Source organism: Mycetomoellerius zeteki, unplaced genomic scaffold (assembly GCF_001594055.1).
Source record: "Mycetomoellerius zeteki isolate Tzet28-1 unplaced genomic scaffold, Tzet1.0 scaffold289, whole genome shotgun sequence".
In the NCBI taxonomy this organism is placed as follows: domain Eukaryota; kingdom Metazoa; phylum Arthropoda; class Insecta; order Hymenoptera; family Formicidae; genus Mycetomoellerius; species Mycetomoellerius zeteki.
The window spans coordinates 234,753-256,617 of record NW_017257270.1 but is presented as its reverse complement, the minus strand read 5'-3'; the positions used below and the strand labels follow the sequence as shown (position 1 = coordinate 256,617).

Sequence of the window (21,865 nt, the reverse complement as noted above, 5' to 3'; positions counted from 1 at the left end):
TCTTCCTTAGTTCTAGTCTTCTTGGCTGCGCATAATGAGTGCGCCGTAAGGACTACACAACAGAATGGCATTGCAATTCTCCTATTTGTCTTTAAACATTCAAATTCGGATTTTTCACATTTTTTCGGAAATCGGAATACGGTTTCTTTCCTCCTACCGTTTTTAACTACCGTTTCTAACTACGGCGCACTCATTATGCGCAGAACTACTAAATTCGCGAGCGCTGCGAGTGTCGAGAATCGAAACTTAAACTCGAAACCTAAATCCACTTTTATTTTACGGAGTGGAGTCTCTTTAGGCCGGTATTCATAGTCAGTTCTTATATTCAAGATCATCTCAAGTTCAGCCTTGAGGTGTTACGAACCAATAAGAGAGCCACATTAGCGTATTAAGACATTACTTAAGACGGTCTTGAAATAAGAATCGACTATGAATACCGGCCTTAGTATCTTCCTTTATGGTTGTGATCGCAGAATAAAGCCCATGGCACATACAAAAACGTAAGGCCGTAAGATGTAATCAGTAAGCGAATTGGCCAATGACGATAGAGACCGTAAGGCCAGTAGCGAATCCAATGTTACGATTTCCTTACTGCTTACGTCTTACGGCCTTACGTTTTTGTATGTGCCATGGGCTTTAAAGCCCATACAAAACATAAGGCCGTAAGTAAAGCCCATGGCACATACAAAAACGTAAGGCCGTAAGACGTAATCAATAAGCGAATTGGCCAATCACGGTAGAGACTGTAAGGCTAGCGAATCCAATGTTAGGTGTCGTCTACAATATGCGAAGTAAGCTTGGTTTAAGAAGTAAGAGTAAGAAATTAATCAATCACAGTCGATTATTCTTTTCACAATCGACTGTGATTGGTCAATTTGTTACTCTTACAGTGTCATCCACTACTGCTACTGCCATTGTAGACCATGCATTATGCGTCGTCTACAATACACAGAGTAAGAAGTAAGAGTAAGAAATTGACCAATCACAGTCGAACGTGAGAAGAATAATCGACTGTGATTGGTCAATTTCTTATTCTTACTTCTTATTCCGTGTATTGTAGACGACGCATTACGATTTCCTTACTGCTTACGTCTTACGGCTTTACGTTTTTGTATGTGCCATGGACTCAAGCAGTAAAGAAATCGTAAGATTGGATTCGTTATTGGCCTTACGGTCTCTATCGTGATTGGCCAATTCGCTTAAGGCCATCACACGTACAAAAATTTTAGTCGTAATCATAAGGTCGCAAGCAAATCAACCAATCACAATCAAAATTACGATTTCGCGTTTCAAAACGCTCGACTGTGATTGGCTGATTTGCTTACAATTTTATGATTACAATTAAAATTTTTTTACGTGTGATGGCCTTTACTGATTATGTCTTACGGCCTTACGTTTTTGTATATGCCATGGGGTTAAGCCCATGGCACATACAAAAATGTAAGGCCGTAAGACGTAATCAGTAAGGCCGGAATCAGACTAGACATTAAAGATTGAGATTGAAGATTGAAAGATTGAAATTTGACCAATCAAAACAATAGGAGCTAAAATTCCTTTGCCCTCATTGGTCAAATTTCAATCTTCAATCTTTGATCTCAATCTTCAATGCGTAGTCTGATTCCAGCCTAAGGGAATTGGCCAATCACGGTAGAGACCGTGAGGCCAGTAGCGAATCCAATGTTATGATTTCCTTACTGCTTACGTCTTACGGCCTTACGTTTTTATATGTGCCATGGGCTTTAACGCTTAATATCTCGATTCGCGGGGCAGAGCGACGCTTTTTTCTACCAGATTCTTTCGTTTTATGGAAAAACGCGTCGAGTGAGTGTAATTTCATCAATTTTTAAGAGGATGATCGTCCATTGCACCTTTACCAATAATATATTTAAATATAAATTCTCAGTATAAAAAAGGAAATTATTTTGTAAGATATTTTTTAAATTTATCTAATTCTTTCATTTTTTTCAATTTAAAATTAATCATCATTTTTCTTAATAAATATTTTAGTTCAGTTCTGACAAATATATTTAATATAAATAGAAAAAATCAAAACGAAAGGGTTATATTGAAAAACATCCGTAAGTGTATAAAATATGAAATATATATATATATTTGCTTTTTTATAGCATAACATATATAATTTAGATAAGTATACATATCTTATGGGTGTTACACATTGTACCATAAGTTCAATGATATAAAAGATGACAAGGTTTACGATTTAATATATACAAAGAACGGCAAAGTCGCATAGTATACAACACTCCAATGCTTCTTGTATCCTATAGCCGTTAAGAAGATAATTGTATTCACGCACACAATATTTTATATTTGCAAATCATGTTACGATTGTCAGAGAAACAAAGTTTTCATTGTTGATTATGAGGAAGATTATTGTTCAATGCAAACAAGGAAAAAATCTGGCAAATAGGCATATCTGGAAAAGAAATTATTGAAGAGATAACTTTGTCAATCAAATTTTGTTAAAACACAACTAGTAATGCATTGTTAACAAAGCCATTTAAAAAAAAGACAATAGAGAAAAGCGATCTTTCTTAACTTACAGTCAGCTTTAAATTGATATCAGTTATGAGTGCGCAAAACGAAATATCTTACAATATTCTTTAGAAAATGAGTTCTCTTCTACATAACGTCATCGTTATGATTGTTCCCATAACATGGTCTTGGCTTCTCATTAACTTAAAACATATAAACGCACTATTGCATCGATAGAAAAGGGCACTCGGTTTGAAGAACGCATCCGTTAAAATTAATTTATAAGAATAAAAGATTTTGTTTAAAGATAAAAAAATATAGTACAGAATGTTATATGATCGTCGCGTGCATTATTGTGCCTTTTATTGCGCTGCTAACAAGCAGCATCAAATTGTATTTCCACAAAACTTTGAATGTTTATAGAAAATTCATCTCTCATTAATGTTTTTATAAACGTTATTTGCGTAAGAAAAGAATTACTTATATATTGTCCGTTTAGTCTATGCTTCTTAGTTAGCTATCTAAATACAAATATTAAACTTACTAACATAATATGAATTAACACTCGTGGAAGCACCCTGAATCACTGAATGACAGTCGCAGGCCCGAATCCTCGATTTAGCGTAGTGTTTAGTCTTGATACAACCATAGCTACGTTCGAAAATATTGTTTAAGTCCCCATTTTATTCTTATTGTTCACTAAATATTCACTAAACAAGAATAAAATGATACACGGGGCCACTCGGAAGATGTTTCCAAATGTGTCATCTGAATTAGTTTCGTCTGTTTATGCAAAAAATTCAAGTCAAGATGTATATCAAATGAACACATTTAGTATCGAAAACGCCACAAGAACACGGGCCAAGATCTATTGTCGGCGATTACGAATAAACAGCGAATTTTACGTTTCGCCATCTGACTTTGTTTCATTCATCTCGCTATCTCTAAGTTTGATCAAAAAGGACGATAAATACTCATCGCTCTTAACGAAAAATCGCGACGACGCGATTAAAAAACGCCATCTCTTTATCCCGATACATGTTTCGGTTTAGACTAGGTTCAATCATCGTAGCGAATCTACGACTTAGACATTATACACGCCGGGATAATGAGAGGAATAGATATATTCGATAATTAAGAACCAGTAGAGAATTCGCCATTTGTTCTCAGACATAGCTCTCATCGTCGACGACGGATCTGCCGAATCCTAGATGCCTCGTCGTAATAGGAGCGCGAGGTTGCGGTGGTGGTCGATAGGGCGGTGGTGGTGGTAAAGACCTAGACCTACCCGCCACTTTATGCCTGTCCTCGAGGTTCATGTGCACCGGCGGTAGGTGTCTGAGCCTTGGCGGCAATGGTGGCGGTGTGTCTGGCCATGATGTAGTTCTTTCCTCCTGCTCATCCTCGCTGAGGTCGACTACACTTTTATAGGAATCGTTCACATCCGCGGTTCCATAGACCTCAGTCGATCGACTTCTCTCATCGCAATATGTAATTTTACCATCAGATTCACTATTTGATTCCTTACTTTTGCAGTATTTAAGCGCTTCCATATATATTGCCTTTACCCTAACGAAGTCATCGTATAATTCACGGTCGCGGGCTTGACGACGGCGCTCTTTCTCCGACATCGGCGACTCCAGACTCACGTATTGTACCTCGGAGGATTTGGCTTTCTTAAACTCATAACAATCGCTACCAGAACGAGGTGTATCGCCACCACCCGTTAGATCCTGCTCCGAGTCATGAATCGATACCCGTTCGGCGCTTCGGATGTCCTGCTGCAAGCTTTTACTATTGTAATCCTCCGTTAATATATCATAGCTTACGTTCAACTGTCTGCTTCGATAAGTCTTGCAGTTCTCCACATTTTCTTTCATCGTGTCCTGTCTAAGGTACTCCCTGTCATATGTATCTTTCTCACTGAATCTCTCTTTTCGGTGCTCGTGTTCGTCCAATTTGTTCGTTCTGGGTGTTCTTTTAAGCTGTGCTCGCAACCAATCTTGTCGTTGGAAATTAGATGATTGAGACGGATTGGGGTAACACCCGTTGGTCTTTTCTTCTCTGAAGTTGTGCTCCGTATTACTCGTATGATTATGATTGCTGGATCCGTAACCATTCAACCTTTCCTCCCATCCGCATCTATAAACTGGCATGTAGGTTTTATTATTAGACTTCTCCTCTTTCGCAAAAGACTTGTCGTAATTGGTAGACGATGGGACATTTGGGGCAGAATCTTCTGAGCCTACGGGCGATTCCGGGATGAATAATTGGCAATCTGATAAGGTCAAGCCTGAGTCCCTTGACAAAGACATAGGATCTCTACGCGGTGCTTCTGTTAGCTCCAGACTATCCAAGGATATTCCACCTGCTGCATCATAAGAAACTTATTAATAATGGATAACGTAATTATTAAAATATTTTAATCAATATTTTAATATTCTCTTTTAATTTAATATCTTTTGATATCTTTTGATATAATTAACTAATAATTTAATAGCATAATACGTAATTGTGATACTTACAGTGAAGACTGTCGGTACTTTCCTCGGCTCCACTGTCGCTGCGTGTATCTTCTCCAAGAAGCTGCGTGACGCTGGTGCCAAACAAATCCTCACAGTGACGTATTAACATTTCCGTGATTGTCGGGATCGCTCTACTCTGATTCACCGACGGATTCGAGGACCAAAGCAAACTCGGACCGCAGCAAACGCCAAGATTGCTGGCGCACATGAGATTACGTTTCGATCGCCTCGCCACATGATGCAATACACAAATTAAATGCGAAAGTAATGTGAAATTCGCCCTCGGTAGTCTATCTAAAATGCTGAAATTTTTTTCATTTTATCAATCAGTTTCATTTTATCAAAAATAATTTTGTTAACAATAATAATAAATATAATAACTAACAAATATATAAATTTATCTCAAACTATAAACTTATCAAAATATAAATTTTGATAAAACACATCATTTTAATTTTAACTTAAATTATAATCTAAAAATAAATAAACCTTTTAATGGTTTGGACAGGATTCGGCGTGTTTAAACTATCCATCCAGAGGGGAAATAGATGGAAGGTCAAGAGAGGATCCGGCAAAGATCTCAAGAAGTCTTTCAGCAAAGCTGCCACTGCTATAATTGGAGCATCCTCCAGACAACTAGGATCTCCTGTGGACTCGATCTGTTCCCGCAACTCTCGAACGATTCGAACATTTGCGGACTTGCGGAATATTCCCTGCATGAAAGGACCTTTCGCGAATAATTGCTGCAACATGACGAGAACGGGTTTGGGCAGACCATTTTCGTCCAACCGCGACAGAGGTACGCCAAAGAGGTTCGTATTTAATGACAACGAGCGACGTAACAAGCCAGTTATTTTCGACCGATTGTTCTTCTTCGCGGGTGTCTTTATCACGGGCCTGAGGATGAAGTGGCACAAGTCGACGCCGCTATTGTTGATGTGCACCAGATCGAAACCCTCATCTGTCGATAGCATGTGTCGTAGACGCGACATTTTCACGGCGAATGGTCGCTCGTGTCCTATCAACGGATATGGTGGTTCGTCAGGGAATGTTCGAGCCCAAAACTGGAAGGGTCCTTGAAGACCCCACAGCGGCATCGCCTCCTTCACACAATCATGCGCTGTCATGTCGGAACGGGCCTTGATCGTCTTGAACTGCAAGATGCGAAAAATAGCACGTATGTATTTTTCCCTCTCCAGATTACAAAGGAATGAATAATATGGCGCGCGGTTCGTTGAAGCTTGTTTACCGACGATAGACAGCGTTTACCTAACGGAAATTTATTCGTGATCCAAGCAGTTTATACATTTATACAACGTCGATGAATTATGAACGATGATTGAAGATGAATGCCGGCACAATACGCAGCGACGATTCTAACTCGATATCGACGTTTGTGATATAAAAGACACCTCTCATGAAGAAAAATATTACCAGAAATATCGAATGATCAAATCCCGCGGATATTCGAGTATGCGCAAAGAATGGATTATACGAAGGCGTGATCGTGAATGTATCCGCTTTTGCGTGAAAAGACGGGCATACTTACGTAGTCGGTGTGCATATCATTGTCATGATATACGACTTGAATGTTCGTCTCTGGTGGCTCCTTCATGCTCTCCTTTTGCACGAGATCACTCAAACGTCCCCACCAGAGATCTCGCGTTGCGGCGGTCCTGTAAAGATGATTTCACCTTGATAATAATAACTATTGTAAGCTTTCCGAAACTACGTACTATTGAAATTTTTAACGTTTAGATTTAGGATATAACAAAGATATATCGGTTTTGGATAAAGGCTTGCTTACATGAAAGTAGCTACAACGTTTGTAGTAGGCCAGCCAATGACGAAGCTGGTTTCAGCGGACTTGCTGGTTTCTGCCACGTCTTCTATGTGACCGGCCGTGAGCCAGAGCTCACTCATTTTTACAATTTGCTTCAGCTTAAAATTCCCACTGCTACGGGCTTTCGCAATCAGCAAAAGGTCAGTGAAGAGGAAGAGATGCCTTTCTTGAGATTGCATGCCCTAAAATCCACAAGTTTTAAAATTCGATCGTCTTAATATTAAACAAGTCTTGATCTTCATCAAAATGTGCAAATGTATGCGCATATTTTAATTTTAATAACTTCCTGAAGCTTTTCGTACCGTGGTGAACTGAACTGGCGTTTCCAAAAGAAAAGTCCTAGTCGGCGATTTCGTCGGAGATGAAGTACTATCCGTGGTATCCAGAGTTTTTTGAGAAAGTCCTCTTGTTAGTCTGACTGGAGTATTACCATTTCTTTTACGTAACATATTTTTTGTTTTCTGAAAACAATTAAATTAGATTAAAATTCAACGACTAATAATGATTAAAGTTATTTCTAGAAAAAAAATTTATAATTCGATATAATTCGCATTTGTTGGCCTCTAAATATATTTAATATTTTTTTCATAGGAGAAAGAGAAAAGACTTGTGTTAGACTATCAAAATAATAATAAATAACAAGATCTAAATGCAAATTTAAAGCTTTTCTTGTAACGACTCGATTCGGGGAATTTCGCAGGGCTTAGAGCATGCTAATTTTATCGCCGTATTTAATCGCGTCGTATAACGTCATATGCGTGCCACACATGTGCAGAGTATTAAGCTACGCCTGAAAAATGTCACTACCAAATTTGGCCAACGAGTTTCTAAGGTGTGCAAGCGAAAGTAGCGAGTGCTCTCATAGCGGATCGAACGGACGGATTAACATACATGAGCTTATTAGATTCTCTGACACGATCCAACATCCTCTATTCTTCATTCGCTACTTTTTTTGTTACGAAATCACTTCTGGTGATCCCGATTGGGCAATAACACACACTTTCGTCTCATTGTAATCGTGTTATTACAACGCTCAGACAAGGCATTGATATGTCCAACGCGTCAGATAGATTATCCGCTATCATTTATATTTTATAGCATTGGAAAGTGCATCGCCCGAGGATTTTAATAGCGAAAGTTTCGAGTGATTACCGATAGACACCAATGTTTTATAGGATAATAATAAAAATATCTCGAAGCGACTGCGCAATGTTTTTCCTTGAATATAGAAATACGAAAAATAATTTTAAGTGATTGTTACTTCTACCATAATAACATTACGCCTGTATTTTTTGCATTCTACGACGTACAAGAAAAAAATTGATTTTATAATCTCGAAATACGCAAGAAAAAATATATTAACATTGAGATATTAAAGAAAAATCGTGATTCACGATATCAGAATCTAAAAACAGAAGCAGTCTTTTTTTTATAAGACTCTTTATTTGTTTATAATACTAACTTTCGCTGTACTTATACCGTTATTGTACGAAAAAAGAATAACGTGCTTTTCACGGAAATAATATAAGTACATTCCATTGTCATATTATTGCCAGTCTCTATCTCGGTGACATAGTTTCTAGTTTGTTTCCATATATTTTTTGTGCTGATACAGAAAGTGAGCGCTCTATTGAACGAACGACACGCCATCAATTTCACCGTTCGCCAGCCAAAGAGGTTGTATACATAGTGTACAGTCAGCGGGCAAGTCGGGTGAAAATACAGCTGGGAGAAATTATTAGATATACGCTCATATTCGGATAGATATGCGAATGAACGTGGGAAGGAAGTGCGTATACGCGGCTCCAACCGCCACACCGACGACACGCGAGCATTTTCCGCGGACGCAAAAAAAACGAGATGCGTCTAAACGACCGTGAGAAAGACTGAATTGTAAGGCGCATCGTCCGCGATACCGTTTGTCAGCACTGTTGTTTATCGCTGTTCGTATACATTTTTCACGAGAAAAATAATAGGCTGCTTTGCATAAACATTTTTATCATCGCCATCGTCGCGATTTTTAACTGAAGTCCTGATCATTTCTTCGGAAATTACAGCGAAAGTTGGCAAAAAATATTTTATATCAGTGTGAGATATGTATCGTACCGTGGTGACAACGTCTCGCTCGTGCAGTCGCAAGTTATCACCGGGGAACAATTCTTGGATGCGATGAAGGTCACCCTCTAACTGTCCACGGTGGAGGACCGACCCGCTGTCAATACACTCACTATCTATCAAGCTCCTTGCTTCTTGTCCCAGGTATCTCTCGTAATCGGCGAGCCTTTGCACCTGCGCAAATGAAATATACATTTCGTAAAATTCTTTATCATAAAAAAAAAATCGTAATGTAAATTTTTTATATGACGAAAAAATTTATACGTTGCGCACTTCTATCGTTGCTAAGCTTAGGAAATCTTACCGTGTAATCGAGTGTAGAGGAAGAAATTCGCGATTGCGTCGACGGTCCTTACGTAACGCCGATAATTTTCGACAAATCACTGTTCGATGGAATTGGAAATTTCCAAAGGCATTACGAAAATAGGAAGGGAAGCGTCGCGGTGAAAACACATGACTTTCCCTGATATCGACTTACTGGAAAAATGCGATGTGATATCTCTTTAATAATCATCACTGAATGCGGAAATAAATGGGAAATGTCGACCGGATCGGACACGGCCTCGGAAATGCACGCCGATTCGTGTTCTTTTCTCGCTACAACGAACGCGATAATTATCATTCGCGAGTCAGAGATGCGTTATGTAAATTGACAACATGTCATTATTTGATGTACATACGATTGTGCTCATGTCATAGTCGACGACTGTACGTAAGGATTGATTCAGACTGACTATTGCAACATGTCACGTGTACGGCTTCATTAGACATTTATAAATGGCAGCAATAATATATAAGCATATATTCTAACATATCAATAAATATAGCATTGTTAAATGAAAACGAAATTTATAAGACTCATCTATAATATTCCTTTACCGTTATTCTTGTCTAGAATAGGAAATAATATATGAATTATTATAATATCAATATTAACAAAAAGTGAAAAATGATTATATAATCATTTTTCATTTTCTTTTCGTTTATATTAATGTTAACTTATATTAATATTAACTTATGTACCGTCTCCTGCTATTATTTTGTGATGAGATTTTGCCACATGTCTTGCGTTTCTCACAGTAATAATCTACATCATTGATCTTAAAATTAATAATTAATCATAGTAATAAAATGAAAAAGAGATTCTCCATATATGTATAATATCGACCAAAATTTAAACATTTGTTGGATTATTATCAATTTCATGAATAATCGTGAATGATCCTACAAATTATGTAAATCCTACGACTTCGATAACAAATCTCACCGTAGAATCCGACGACATGGTGTTAGGCCACCGTCAAATTTTTGTCGATGACACTCGATTATTCCGACTGATAGTCGTGGTTCTCGCGTGATTCGCTTCTTAATTATCATAACGTGGCAGGTAGTTACTGTGCCCGAGGAAATGTGTGCGAGTAGACGGCCGTTGATGGCTCTTGTACGTGCTCTGAATTAATTCGCAGCTATCGCAAAATATCGCCACTGGCAAAATTTCGAACGATCGCCATCGCGCTCACTATATAACTCGTGGAATCGTAAGATCCGTATCCGAGAATCGTAAGATGACCAGATTCTTGAGGCTTTCGCAACACATTTACCGTCTTTCTATATTAAATGTTATTCCGGATTTAATAAATTACGAAACATTCACGTGATGAAATAATATCAAACGTAAAAATCTATAGAAAATGCAAAAGATTGTTTAAACAAGATATAAGAGAACGCGAATCTGTACCATTAATCTTTATTACCGATGTAATAATGTAATGCAATTTTTATTCTTGTTATTATATGTATATTAATTAATTATAAATTATTACTTTATTTATTATATTATTTCATCACATATTAATAAAAATTTTTTATTAATTTAAAAAAATTAATAAAATCAGAGAAAAAATATCGCCTTGAGATTTTCTCGAGGAAGAACCGAGGCTTGCCAAGCTCTTCGTCGAAAACATCTTATGTACGCGTTATAAAGCTTCTTTTAGGTACAATTCCATGATGAATGCCACAACGGCATTCATTACCATGTTTTCTCTTTCGCGTGTAATCTCCGCTCACGTAGGTACTTGTTATTGGCATTCTTAGATGTCATACCCGTCCCCGCGCATATTCGAGAATAGGGAATTTAGCATGATTTTCCTCACTGTTCGCGTCTTTCGTTCTCCTTCGTTCCCTTTCTCACCGTCATTGTCTTGAACCTGTCACGTGTGCATACGTTACTTTTACGCGTCGGCACCGTTTCCGAGCTCCTTTTCGCACACTTTCACTGCATGTTGCGACGTGATTATTATGTTTCTAAAAATATAGACACAATCACAGCTATCAATACGCCGCAATTGATCGTAAACGATACTCCATACTATCATCTCAATCAGGTTTTAAGAAACACGAAGCAATTCTTGTTGAAGAATTTGTTTTAATATTTTAAAATTACTATGATAAATCGATAATTGTTGTAAACTTTTCAAATTTGTAAGAATCAGTCATTCTATGAATTAAAAAAATTCTTTAAATTTTGAAGATGTGGAAAAGATAGTATTAAGACAAGGGGCCATGGGGATCATTATTAATACCAGACGATGAATGTCAGAATTTTTTCTCGCATGTTAAAGAGCCACCGCAACATCACAAACACGAGACAAGAATATGGATGCATAAAGGCAATCGAAACAGACACAGACAGAAATTCATTCGTTACGGGGACTAAGATTTTGATAAGTCTCTAATCATATTAGAAGTATTTTAAAGAATTTTCGCTAATACTCCAAATGCTAAACATTTTTCTTCAATATATGAATAATCAGCATTACACAAGTAGTATCAGATGTTATAAATGTTTATTAGATACACGTAAATATTTCTAATATCTTATCAATTTTGAATTTTTTCGAAATATTTCACTTATTTCGAAATAAATAAAAATTCAGACAACAATCTTATCTACTTTAAAATTATCATAAAATACTTTGCATCATTTGAAATTTATTACTCTGCTTATCTAAATAAATTAATAAATATTTAAACTTATATAGCTCTTATGTGATCAAGTTTTAGAGCTTTTTATTTGAAAAATGTTACTTATTGTTAGACATATAAACTGTGAGTAAAGATACATAAAGAAAAAGATTCAATACAGATAAATGAGAAAGAAGAGAAAATATATTACAAATTACAAGAATCATCAGTAACGATCAATTATATTTCCCGTCGTAGTTTTTTCTTTTAATGCTCAAAATTTTTTCTCGTTTGGATCGTATCGAGAATTATCGATTTCTACTTCTTTTAAAATATTAATTCGTTACGGTTTATTACATTGGTTAATGTTAGCGGATTTGTTCAACCAACTATTGTATATAATCGTTCGGGCGTCGATCAATCATTTAATTAGTCATTGATAAAGAGAGAGAGAACATTGAATGATGAGGAAAATGATTAAAAAATACGACATGGACAATATCCTTTTTCCTCGTACGCTTTACGTACGACGTGCGTTCACGAATGTGCACGCATCATCGAACGATTTGAATATCGTTGTGACATGGTATTCAATTGATGATACATCTAATTCTACAAATGTGACCGTATCTGTATACATCAGCCTTTGGACATATATGCAGACGTATGTACCTGAAAGGTATATACCGTTAGCACCGACGGCGACCTCGCGAGACGACTACCTCGGGCGCGCTATTTCTCAACAGCGGGGCACGTTTACACCTCACGTGTCCGCAGTATCGCGCGAATCCTTCCGCGCTTCCTCGCGGGATTCCCCTTTGACGTTGAGCGCACGTACAACGGTAAATCGCGGAACGAAATTCCGCCGTGAAGCGCGCTATTCTTCCAAGCTCAACAGACGCACGTGGAATGCACGTGGATGTGACGGGAGAATAGCGACTTTTTTTATGCAAACAGCAGGAACTTTTCGCTTGAAAAATTTGTAACCCTAAGCGGATAGTGGTCGGACATCTCAAGGATGAACGTTAATGTTGATGCAGAGGTTCCGCGCAGCAGGGATTAAAATCAACGCCAATAGATTTAAATCTCTGCTATCAAATAAATCTTCTAATTTCGGCCATACCTCGTATAATATCGAGTTCTTCTAGACATCGCTTAATAATGACAATTATCACCACGTTAACATTATGATAATATCGATACTTGATAATTTTCTCTAATGTTTGAAAAGTATTCAATGGAAGTAAAATATATCGTAAGGTATTTAAACATCTTTCGTGTCGATACGGTACAACTCTTATGCTCACTAATGTGCCAATCTCGTCGGTTGTTGCCGAGTTAATTTTTATTTGGATCGCTGCAACGGCGAGACATACACGGAATGTCGAAGCCCGCGGGGTACGTGGAATATAACTTTTCCATCGGCATCTCTATTATGAGAACGGAGAGAATACGCACGTACATTGTCAGATACAGGGTGTCCTATAAAGTCTTTCAACAAACGTAATCTCATTTAATTAATTTGCGTTCTATTCTTTCGTACGAGTATAAGATGAGAATTTTATCCAGAAACTTAATTGGCAAAAGAAGGTTTGACACTGAGGAAAATATACCATATTGCAAGAGTTATCGAAAATTGAGTAGGTAAATCCAAAGCTTTTCACGAGAAAACGATGATTCGACACAATTTGAAAATGATGATGAATATAAGAATGTCAGAAATTAAATATTTTGCCAAGAAAAATTGGATTCTTGTGTAGCCGCGTGTACACAATTTCTCGGGAGACACCCTGTACGTGTACACGCGGGACAAATTGCTACGGCGTGGCGCAACGTCGAGAACACCTGTCTCGACGTTACAAAACCCGCTTCCTAGGTGCTTTACGCACATGCTTGAGCAGCGTACCTAGACGTAGAGCAAAGGTCCGCTGTTTCAAGGATCGGGGACATCGCTCGTCCCAGGAGAAATTGATATATCGGTGCATACAAATCATGCCTCGAGATTCGTTTTATTCGACATGAAGTTCTCATAATCAGTTCAGATTGTTTAGACTTTTAGACTGAAAATTATTTATTTCGTGATACATTTTAGAAAATTTTCATGCATCTAAATGAATACTTGAAACTTCAGTTTGAATCGATCCAAGCTTCGGATACACTTTTAATTTCGAATACCGTACTGCTGTTACTCAATATACGTATTTTGTATATCAACTGTCACATTTTTTTCTGTAATTAAAAAAACTTTATTATTGCAAGTTTCACGGCTGTGAGTGTAATGGTTCAGCGAGTCGTAAGCGAAATTGAAGAAATGCGATATGGAGTCCGGCGAAGCGAATTACGAAACAGCATTCGGCGGTATTCCCGCGGTAATTCCACGACGTATCGTCTGCCCACATTTGCCTTTTGCCGTTCGCGCGTTCATCGAAGGAATTTTCGAAGACATCAGGACGGCGCTTCCTCGTGATGAAGGCTGAATGCCGATCGACGATCGTCCCGTCTCGTCTCATCTCACTGCTCATTGCCCGGAATTATCTTCGTAAATTGCGATCCGACCGCGATTCCTCACGCTGTAGGGGATCTTCTCTCTCCTTCTTAGATTAGTGAACTTTTCTTCGCGACGGCGGTGGTGTCAATGCGCGACAACAGCTACGATGGCATTATTGCATGACACAAACGTGACAGTGATAAATTGGTTTCTTTGTGCGATCATTGAGGGTCGAAAGGACTTTTCTCGCGCGCAATGTTACCAAAAGGCGGAAGGCTTCATTATGTTAGAAGAAAGTCGCCGTGACGGCAAAGATAATAACCAGGCGTATTTGCAATTTTCATTCGTCGTTTCTGACATTTGTTGTGCTCGGTAATGTAACGCTGTCGTGATTATTATCGATTCGAAATGCAAATAATCCATCTTTGTCCTGAAGGCTACTTGCTTGCATCTGCTTACTCTTACTTATTGTTATATATACGAGTAGATTGTTTTATTCGAGGTAATTTTCACGATAGATTCTTTGGGATGGTAGAAGTAGAATTTTTCCTGTCGAAAATTTTATGATAATTAATAATGATGGATAATTAGGCTAATTGTCGGATAATTAAGCACATTAATATTAAAAATTACATAATTCTCGCTAAGTACCGATTATGATATTGTGTGCAATAAACGGATAATGAGACGTGATTTCCCGTTAATTTAAAAAAAAATGTATAACTTTACTAGAAATATAAAATTACTGCCAATTAATGCTAATATGAATAATCATCGTTCGATTTCAAAAGATTACACATATAATGTATAAGAAATAAAACCATAAAACGTAATTCTGACTATTGCTAATTGATATAATCTTTACTTATAAGATTGCGTTAATATAATTAAAAATATATACAATTATAAATAATTAAAAATCAGTTAGTGTTCTAAAAATGTTGCGTTCTAAAATTGTCAGTTAGTGTTCTAAAAATTTAATTAATTTTAAAAATTATACAATAACTTCTATTTTTCCAACAAAAAAATTAAATTTGGTTTTATTAAAGTTATTACTGCAATTTGTGTGACAATGATAAGGTATTATAAATACATTATAGTTGCGACAATTTACATACGTTATACTGTTTCTACTATCAGATATATGACAATATTCAGAAAATTCTTGAAGGTCGCGATAAGATTGAAATATTGAAGATGCTAGCTTTTAGTATAGAAGCCTTGGCTTAGATTCCAGGTTTGTCGCGTGCTCGGTGACGTAGAACGGAAAGGAGACTCGATTGCACGGTTTCCTTAACTCGTAATATTCTAATGACGCGACTCGCATACTTGTTGCTTATAAAACGATCAGAATAGCTTTGCATCCGCGTGTCTAATGAAACGCGTCAAGAAGTCTTTGACTATTTATGTAAATTTTTATATCATTTTCTTCATATAATTTTCTCGTACGAGAGAATAAGTTCCTCTCATACATGTGTAAATATATTCATTAAAATTGTTGTAATAACCCGGAATCTTATCTCTTGTTCCGTAAACTAAAATTCACACACGAATAAGTCACATTATAATATAAAATACAAGGCATTGCATAATATAATTGATCTTTTCCGACAATCTTGTCTTATTTTTTACCAAATTGAACTGAACGTCCAAATTATATTTATATTTATGTCAAATATTTATATTTGATAGATAAATAAATGATATCTTATTAAACAAATAAAAAGATATCCTATTAATTTTTTCTTACCGAAAAATTTCGGCGTGCAATTGTATGTTTGTAAACATTGAATAAATAACTTTTAGTATCTATTTAACGGTAAATTGCTTAATATGAGTACCTTCCCAAGAAAGCTAGAGAAGAGTAATATCGAGCGGGATATTCTTTCGGACGATTCGTAATGGATCGCGTACCGCAGCACAAATTATAATCCCGACTTAGGTGCGTTGTGAAATCAGTCCCTCGAGGCACTACAACCGCAAAACAACTTGTAGATATCGCTGCAAAAAGAATTGTCTTTGCGATCGGAATTCCGTCATCTGGGTTGAACTGAATTGTGATTTCTTAATCGCATAACTCTATTGAGAATTATTGAGAAACGTCGCTAAATATCAGAAATATGTGTGTAACACCAGTCGACCGCAAGAGACGATTATGCTATTCGTTTCCTTGAACAATTTCGGTATGACTGAGGTTTCGACGATCTGCAGTGAATGGTCATTACAACTGCTCGATTATGTATACGACGCGTACAAAGGAACAAAGGTGTCTGAATAAAGGGATATTCAATAATTTACCGTTAGCTCTTTATAAGGATATAAGAGAAGCGTTTAACTTCAACGATTTGTAGTGTTACCTTCGGCACACTAAAGAACGCACTAAGAGAGATAAGAGAACAATGGTATAGGTACTTCTTTCTCTCAAAAAAAATGAAAGATAAATAAAATTATTAGATCTCCCGATTTGACATTTTGTAAACAAATGAATTCAAATTGGCGATTTAATCTCTCTCTCTCTCTCTCTTTCGATACCTTTTATTTATTAAATTTTCACCCAAAATTGAAGTATCTGCTATAAAAAAAACAGAGAGAGAGAGAGAGAGAGAGAGAGAGAGAGAGAGAGAGAGAGAGAGAAAGAGAGAGAATTAACGAGGTGAGAAGAAAAGGAAACTAAGAAGTTGAGAGCCAGGAGAATCAGCGTCGATGAAAGGAAGGAATTTGGTGAATGGGAGTGCCGCGTGCAACTCGTTTTTCCACTACAATGGCACTTATTGCGGTGTACGCAGCAATCATGCATGCACGAGAGAACGAGAATTCCTCGAGATCGTGGCCAATAGGCACGATGATCATGTTTCCAAGGTAATCGAAGAAGATACACGTCGATTCGCAAAGACATGGCTAACATTGGCAACTCCCGTGATTTCGAAACCAACCACGAAAGACACTGGACTTGCAGTTAACAAGGCATAATATGGAATTTATCCACCTGTAAAATGTGTAACCTGTGAAATTTATTCACATAGGCATTTGTATAAAGCTCATATATATATATATATATATATATACATTCTTCAGAAACTACCATGGAGATCACCTGATATTTAAATAACTGACATATTGTAATAAAATTTCGGACTTTTCTATGATGTCTCACAAGTATCAAAATTATATTTATATCCTTCTGACAGCTTTCTTTTTTACACATACCGGAATAAATCACATCCATCGGTTGTTGTCCAAAAACTAATAGAATGGGTTGAGCGTGCACCCCAGCCCCGTCATTGTATGCGTTATTGGACGGATACACGCGGAGCGAAGGCGACAAACCGCTTCGACGACAAAACGATATTGTCGAATTCATAATCATTCAGGCCTGACGTCATTGTCCGGAAAGGTACAAGCCCCCCCGATGGGAAGCCAAATATGCCACCCACGGATTTTGATCGCACACGACAGTTCCCCCCCTGATGTGTCCTGCTGCCTCTGAATTATCATTCGTCGAATATGCATGATAAAGATAAACAAAAAAGACAATGTTTGCATATGATTTAAGTGTGACGATTTCCAAGCGTCAAATATTTGTGCCATTCATCAACAAACTTTGTTCAATTTAGATGCGTAGAATTGCGTGTAGGAAAAATTCTAAACTTTTTTCTCGTTCGTCTACGTCAAATTTAAATATATAATATCACAATTTCGATATTCTTTATATACAAGCCGGAGATAAAATTTAAATCTTGTTTTCTTGAAACAAAACAAAATAATTGTTTATATTTTTAATTTTAAAAATAAAAAAGAAACTGCTATAGAGACATTTCTTTATTTAGCTTTTTAAAAGTTAAGATTTAATTAAAACAAATTATTTTATGTCAGACAAAATTTTCGTAAGATTCAAATGTAATAATGATAAATATTATGATGTCTGTGTATATATATATATATATATATATTACGATATTAAGATATATATATATACATATGTATATATTGCACTTCCAACATAAGGATTTCAGTAGGAGAGCTAATTAAATGTAAAATTTTTACAGACTATTAAAATGTATTTATACAGAATGTAAATATATTTTAATATTCAGTTCAAAAGTGTCTCTCCGTTTGGTCACATCTTGATGATCGACATCGTAACGATCATCATCCTTAAAGGACATGCTCGCGAGAGGCCTTGCATATAAATGACATTTTTAATCGTGTGCAATCAAATCTTTGTCGCCCAGTTAAGTGCGTAGCTTCGACTTTTTATGACATCGCCGAAGTCGGACTCTTTCTTTCGTGAACCGAAGATTCTCGCAATTAGTACGAGATCCAACGAGCAGAAATTCGAGAGTGAGGGGAGAAAAAAGGTTCGAAGCAAAATCCGAAGTTATCCGACGTAGATTCGCATAGGGAACAAACGTGAGAGAGGAGAGTGGATGTCCTTGAAACGTGATAGTTAACCGCCACGACATCAGCGAGAACGAAGCATTACCTATCCCATCGAAGGTGAGGATGCGCCCAGAGGTGCGTGCACGTATGCGCCTCCACCGAGGGCAAAAGAGAAGTCGGTCATTGAAACAATACGTTTGCGAAGGAATCGCATTAAATGCGATTCCTGAGGATACCAATTCTTATACAAAAGTTTGGAAAAATGAAAAATTTACACAACATATTTCAATTTCAAAAATAATTTCTAGCTGTCGAGGAATATTTAAAACTTACGAATCCCACGTAAATTTCCTCAAAGTCTTGAATTTCCAAAACGTTAACGTCTCTGCATTTTTCTCCGTCTTTTCGACTTTAAGAAATCTGAGATCCCTCGCTTTGAAAATCGATCAATGTAAAACTGTGTAGCTAAAAGGTACAAAGGTATACAGAAAAAAATGAAGAAGAAAAATGGAAGGTGATTCGAAGGTCCATCGGTACGCCCACGGCGAGGACGCAATTACGGCTTAACATACGATTTAATGCATCGTCGTTTTACCCGGGTTTGTTCGCGCATGCAGAGCCAAGTGGCCGAAAACTGGTTGCACCTCGGTCGGAGATGCCTTCGGCTGAATTGAGGGGGCCAGAATATGTTGGACCGATATTTAAAGGGCCCGTATTCATGCTCGCTTCATACACTGACGCGACCAAGGCACTTTATTCAAACCCGTCATGCGAACACCCTGCGAATGCCCGACATTATGCTGCATCGTGGTGGTTGTATTTCGATCAAAATATCGTCGGCTGCGCCACTTCGATTCTATGTTTATACTACTTGCACGTAATTAAACGAGTACTCTCTCCGCGTGAGAACCTCCTTTTGTACTTTGCCTATAATTGCGCGACCGTCGCTGAAATAAATTCCGCAACCGGATCTTTTCTTTTTCAGACAGTCGCCGTAAAACTTTCAGCATAACGATTATATTCCGATTAAATTATAAAGACAATTCCAATTAAATCTATAAATTAAAAAAATTCAATAAATTGATAATTCCTTTTGCCAGTTTCTTAATTATTAGCATAATATATTCTGATTTCACGACATCAACTGAAATGCTATCACAGTAAAATTTATATGAAATAAAAAATTTCAACAAAATTTTTTATTTCTGATCGTTCAAAACGTTAAACACTATAACTCACTTCTCGTATAAACGTATCCAATAGTAGAGAAAGAAGTTTGCTCTCTCCACCATCGTCTTTTCCGTCTTTTCTTCTTTTTCAAGCAACGAGCTCTCTTGATTCCTCAGCAAGGACTTTAAAGATCGCCAAGAGCCTTACCAGGAAACGCATACGAAGATACCGAAGGCAGTTCTCCCTTCTTTCTTCACTCTTCTCTCACGTTCTGCAAGCGCTTCTCTTTACTCTTATTTCTTCTTCTCTTCTTCCGCCTCGCGATCTTCTTCCTCTCCCCCGCCCCTTCAACCCTTGTCCTATTCATGTCTCCAGGAATGATTCCTCATTCGTCACGAACAGGTGTGGTTCTTGATAAACGTGATAAACGAAACGTGTCCTCTTCGATTGCAGCTTTATGCGGAAATTAGCGTGGGCAAATAGAATCGCTGTCGCCGTCACTGCCGGACAAGTCGCGCGATACGCACACGATGCGCTTAATCACGTGCATATCGAATTTCAGTACAATTACGACGCGACAACGCGATAGCGTGTCACCTGTTAGGAAATACCCCCCGCCACCTTGGGCGCAAAATCGTTTATCATTCTCCGCTACTGCATGCAGAAACAATTTCCGGAATATGCAGGAAAGCGCTGCACTGACGCGATCTTTTGCATTTCGTGCACGCGCGCGAGAATATTCTATCGTGATTACGACAGTTTCTCTTCATGGAAAATTACTTCATAAAAGAATTCTTCTCTTTATTACGTAAGTATTATACGATACGACGATGTATGTTACGATGTATAAGACGTAATGTGTAATATACCAATGCCTTGGAGCAATTGATTAATGCTCAATGCTTGGAACAATTGATTCAAATCACTGTCTCAAAAAATTCTTTAAAAATTCTTTTTATTATTCATTTCTATAATTTGCCCATTTATTCTTCGGCCCGTATTTTCTTCGAATGAATTTATTGATTTATCGTATAAATTTATCGAATAATTACCGGCTCTCGTCATGCCTGACAACAAACACGGGCTTCATTTTTTCGTTTGAGCTGGAATTGCCAATTATCATATTATTTTTTCCTGTAACAATTCCGCTGGCAAACATTCGCTGGTGCATCTATAGGTACTTAACGCAGCGTTTTTCTCTTGCATGCTCATTGACGAATAATATTCGAGCGAGCATCTATCGCAGATTATCGCATTAAAGTGCATTTATGGTGCACGACAACGATGCCTGGTTATATATTCGCGTTCATAAATGCTCGTGCGCGATACAATTGCTGCTGGAAGCGACTGGCGCCTTTAACGAGCGTGCTTTTCACATCCTTAAAAAAGGGGTCCTATGTAAAGCTTACGAAGGGTCGTGACAACGACCTTGCCGACGTCTGGCTGCGCGGGACGGCCCTTAGTCATCGTTCAAGAATGCCGGCTGATGTGTATCTTATGCTGACGCCTTATCTTCCTATTACGAAAGAAGCAATGCGTTTCTGTTCTCGCATGATTTCCACGTCATCCGAGAACGTACTTCTAACCCACATTTTCCATGAATTCGTAATCCATTGTTGAATAACTTGATACGTCTAGTACACAAAGCTCGTTAATGAGTTCTGGCAAGTATAACATGACGTCGTACGAATTAAGCAAATGACAGATCGACTTAATGCATTAATGACTCGATGGACTTAATCCATATTTATCATGTAATCTTTAAAATCATGAATAAACTACTAAATTTAAAAAATAAAATTTCGACTCTTAAAATTTTCTCGTCCTACATAAAGCTGGAGATTTTAACCTATCTTATAGATTAAGTAAACCAGCGTGAACAGA

The 21,865-nt window shown here is 37.4% G+C and overlaps 1 protein-coding gene across 2 annotated transcripts in view; it reads right to left on the bottom strand.

The window, feature by feature from the left end:
* Window positions 1-2,505: 2,505 nt before the first annotated feature.
* Window positions 2,506-21,865, bottom strand: part of LOC108724304 (rho GTPase-activating protein 20) — a 243,266-nt gene continuing 223,906 nt past the window's right edge. For both annotated transcript variants that reach the window (XM_018450621.1, XM_018450622.1), the window contains 7 exons: window positions 8,971-9,153; window positions 7,167-7,325; window positions 6,829-7,046; window positions 6,571-6,697; window positions 5,511-6,175; window positions 5,022-5,323; window positions 2,506-4,867 (listed from right to left, as the gene is read on the bottom strand). In XM_018450621.1, coding sequence (XP_018306123.1) covers window positions 3,663-4,867; window positions 5,022-5,323; window positions 5,511-6,175; window positions 6,571-6,697; window positions 6,829-7,046; window positions 7,167-7,325; window positions 8,971-9,153 — 2,859 coding nt within the window. In that variant the 3' untranslated portion in view covers window positions 2,506-3,662. The remainder of the gene's footprint in view (window positions 4,868-5,021; window positions 5,324-5,510; window positions 6,176-6,570; window positions 6,698-6,828; window positions 7,047-7,166; window positions 7,326-8,970; window positions 9,154-21,865) is intronic.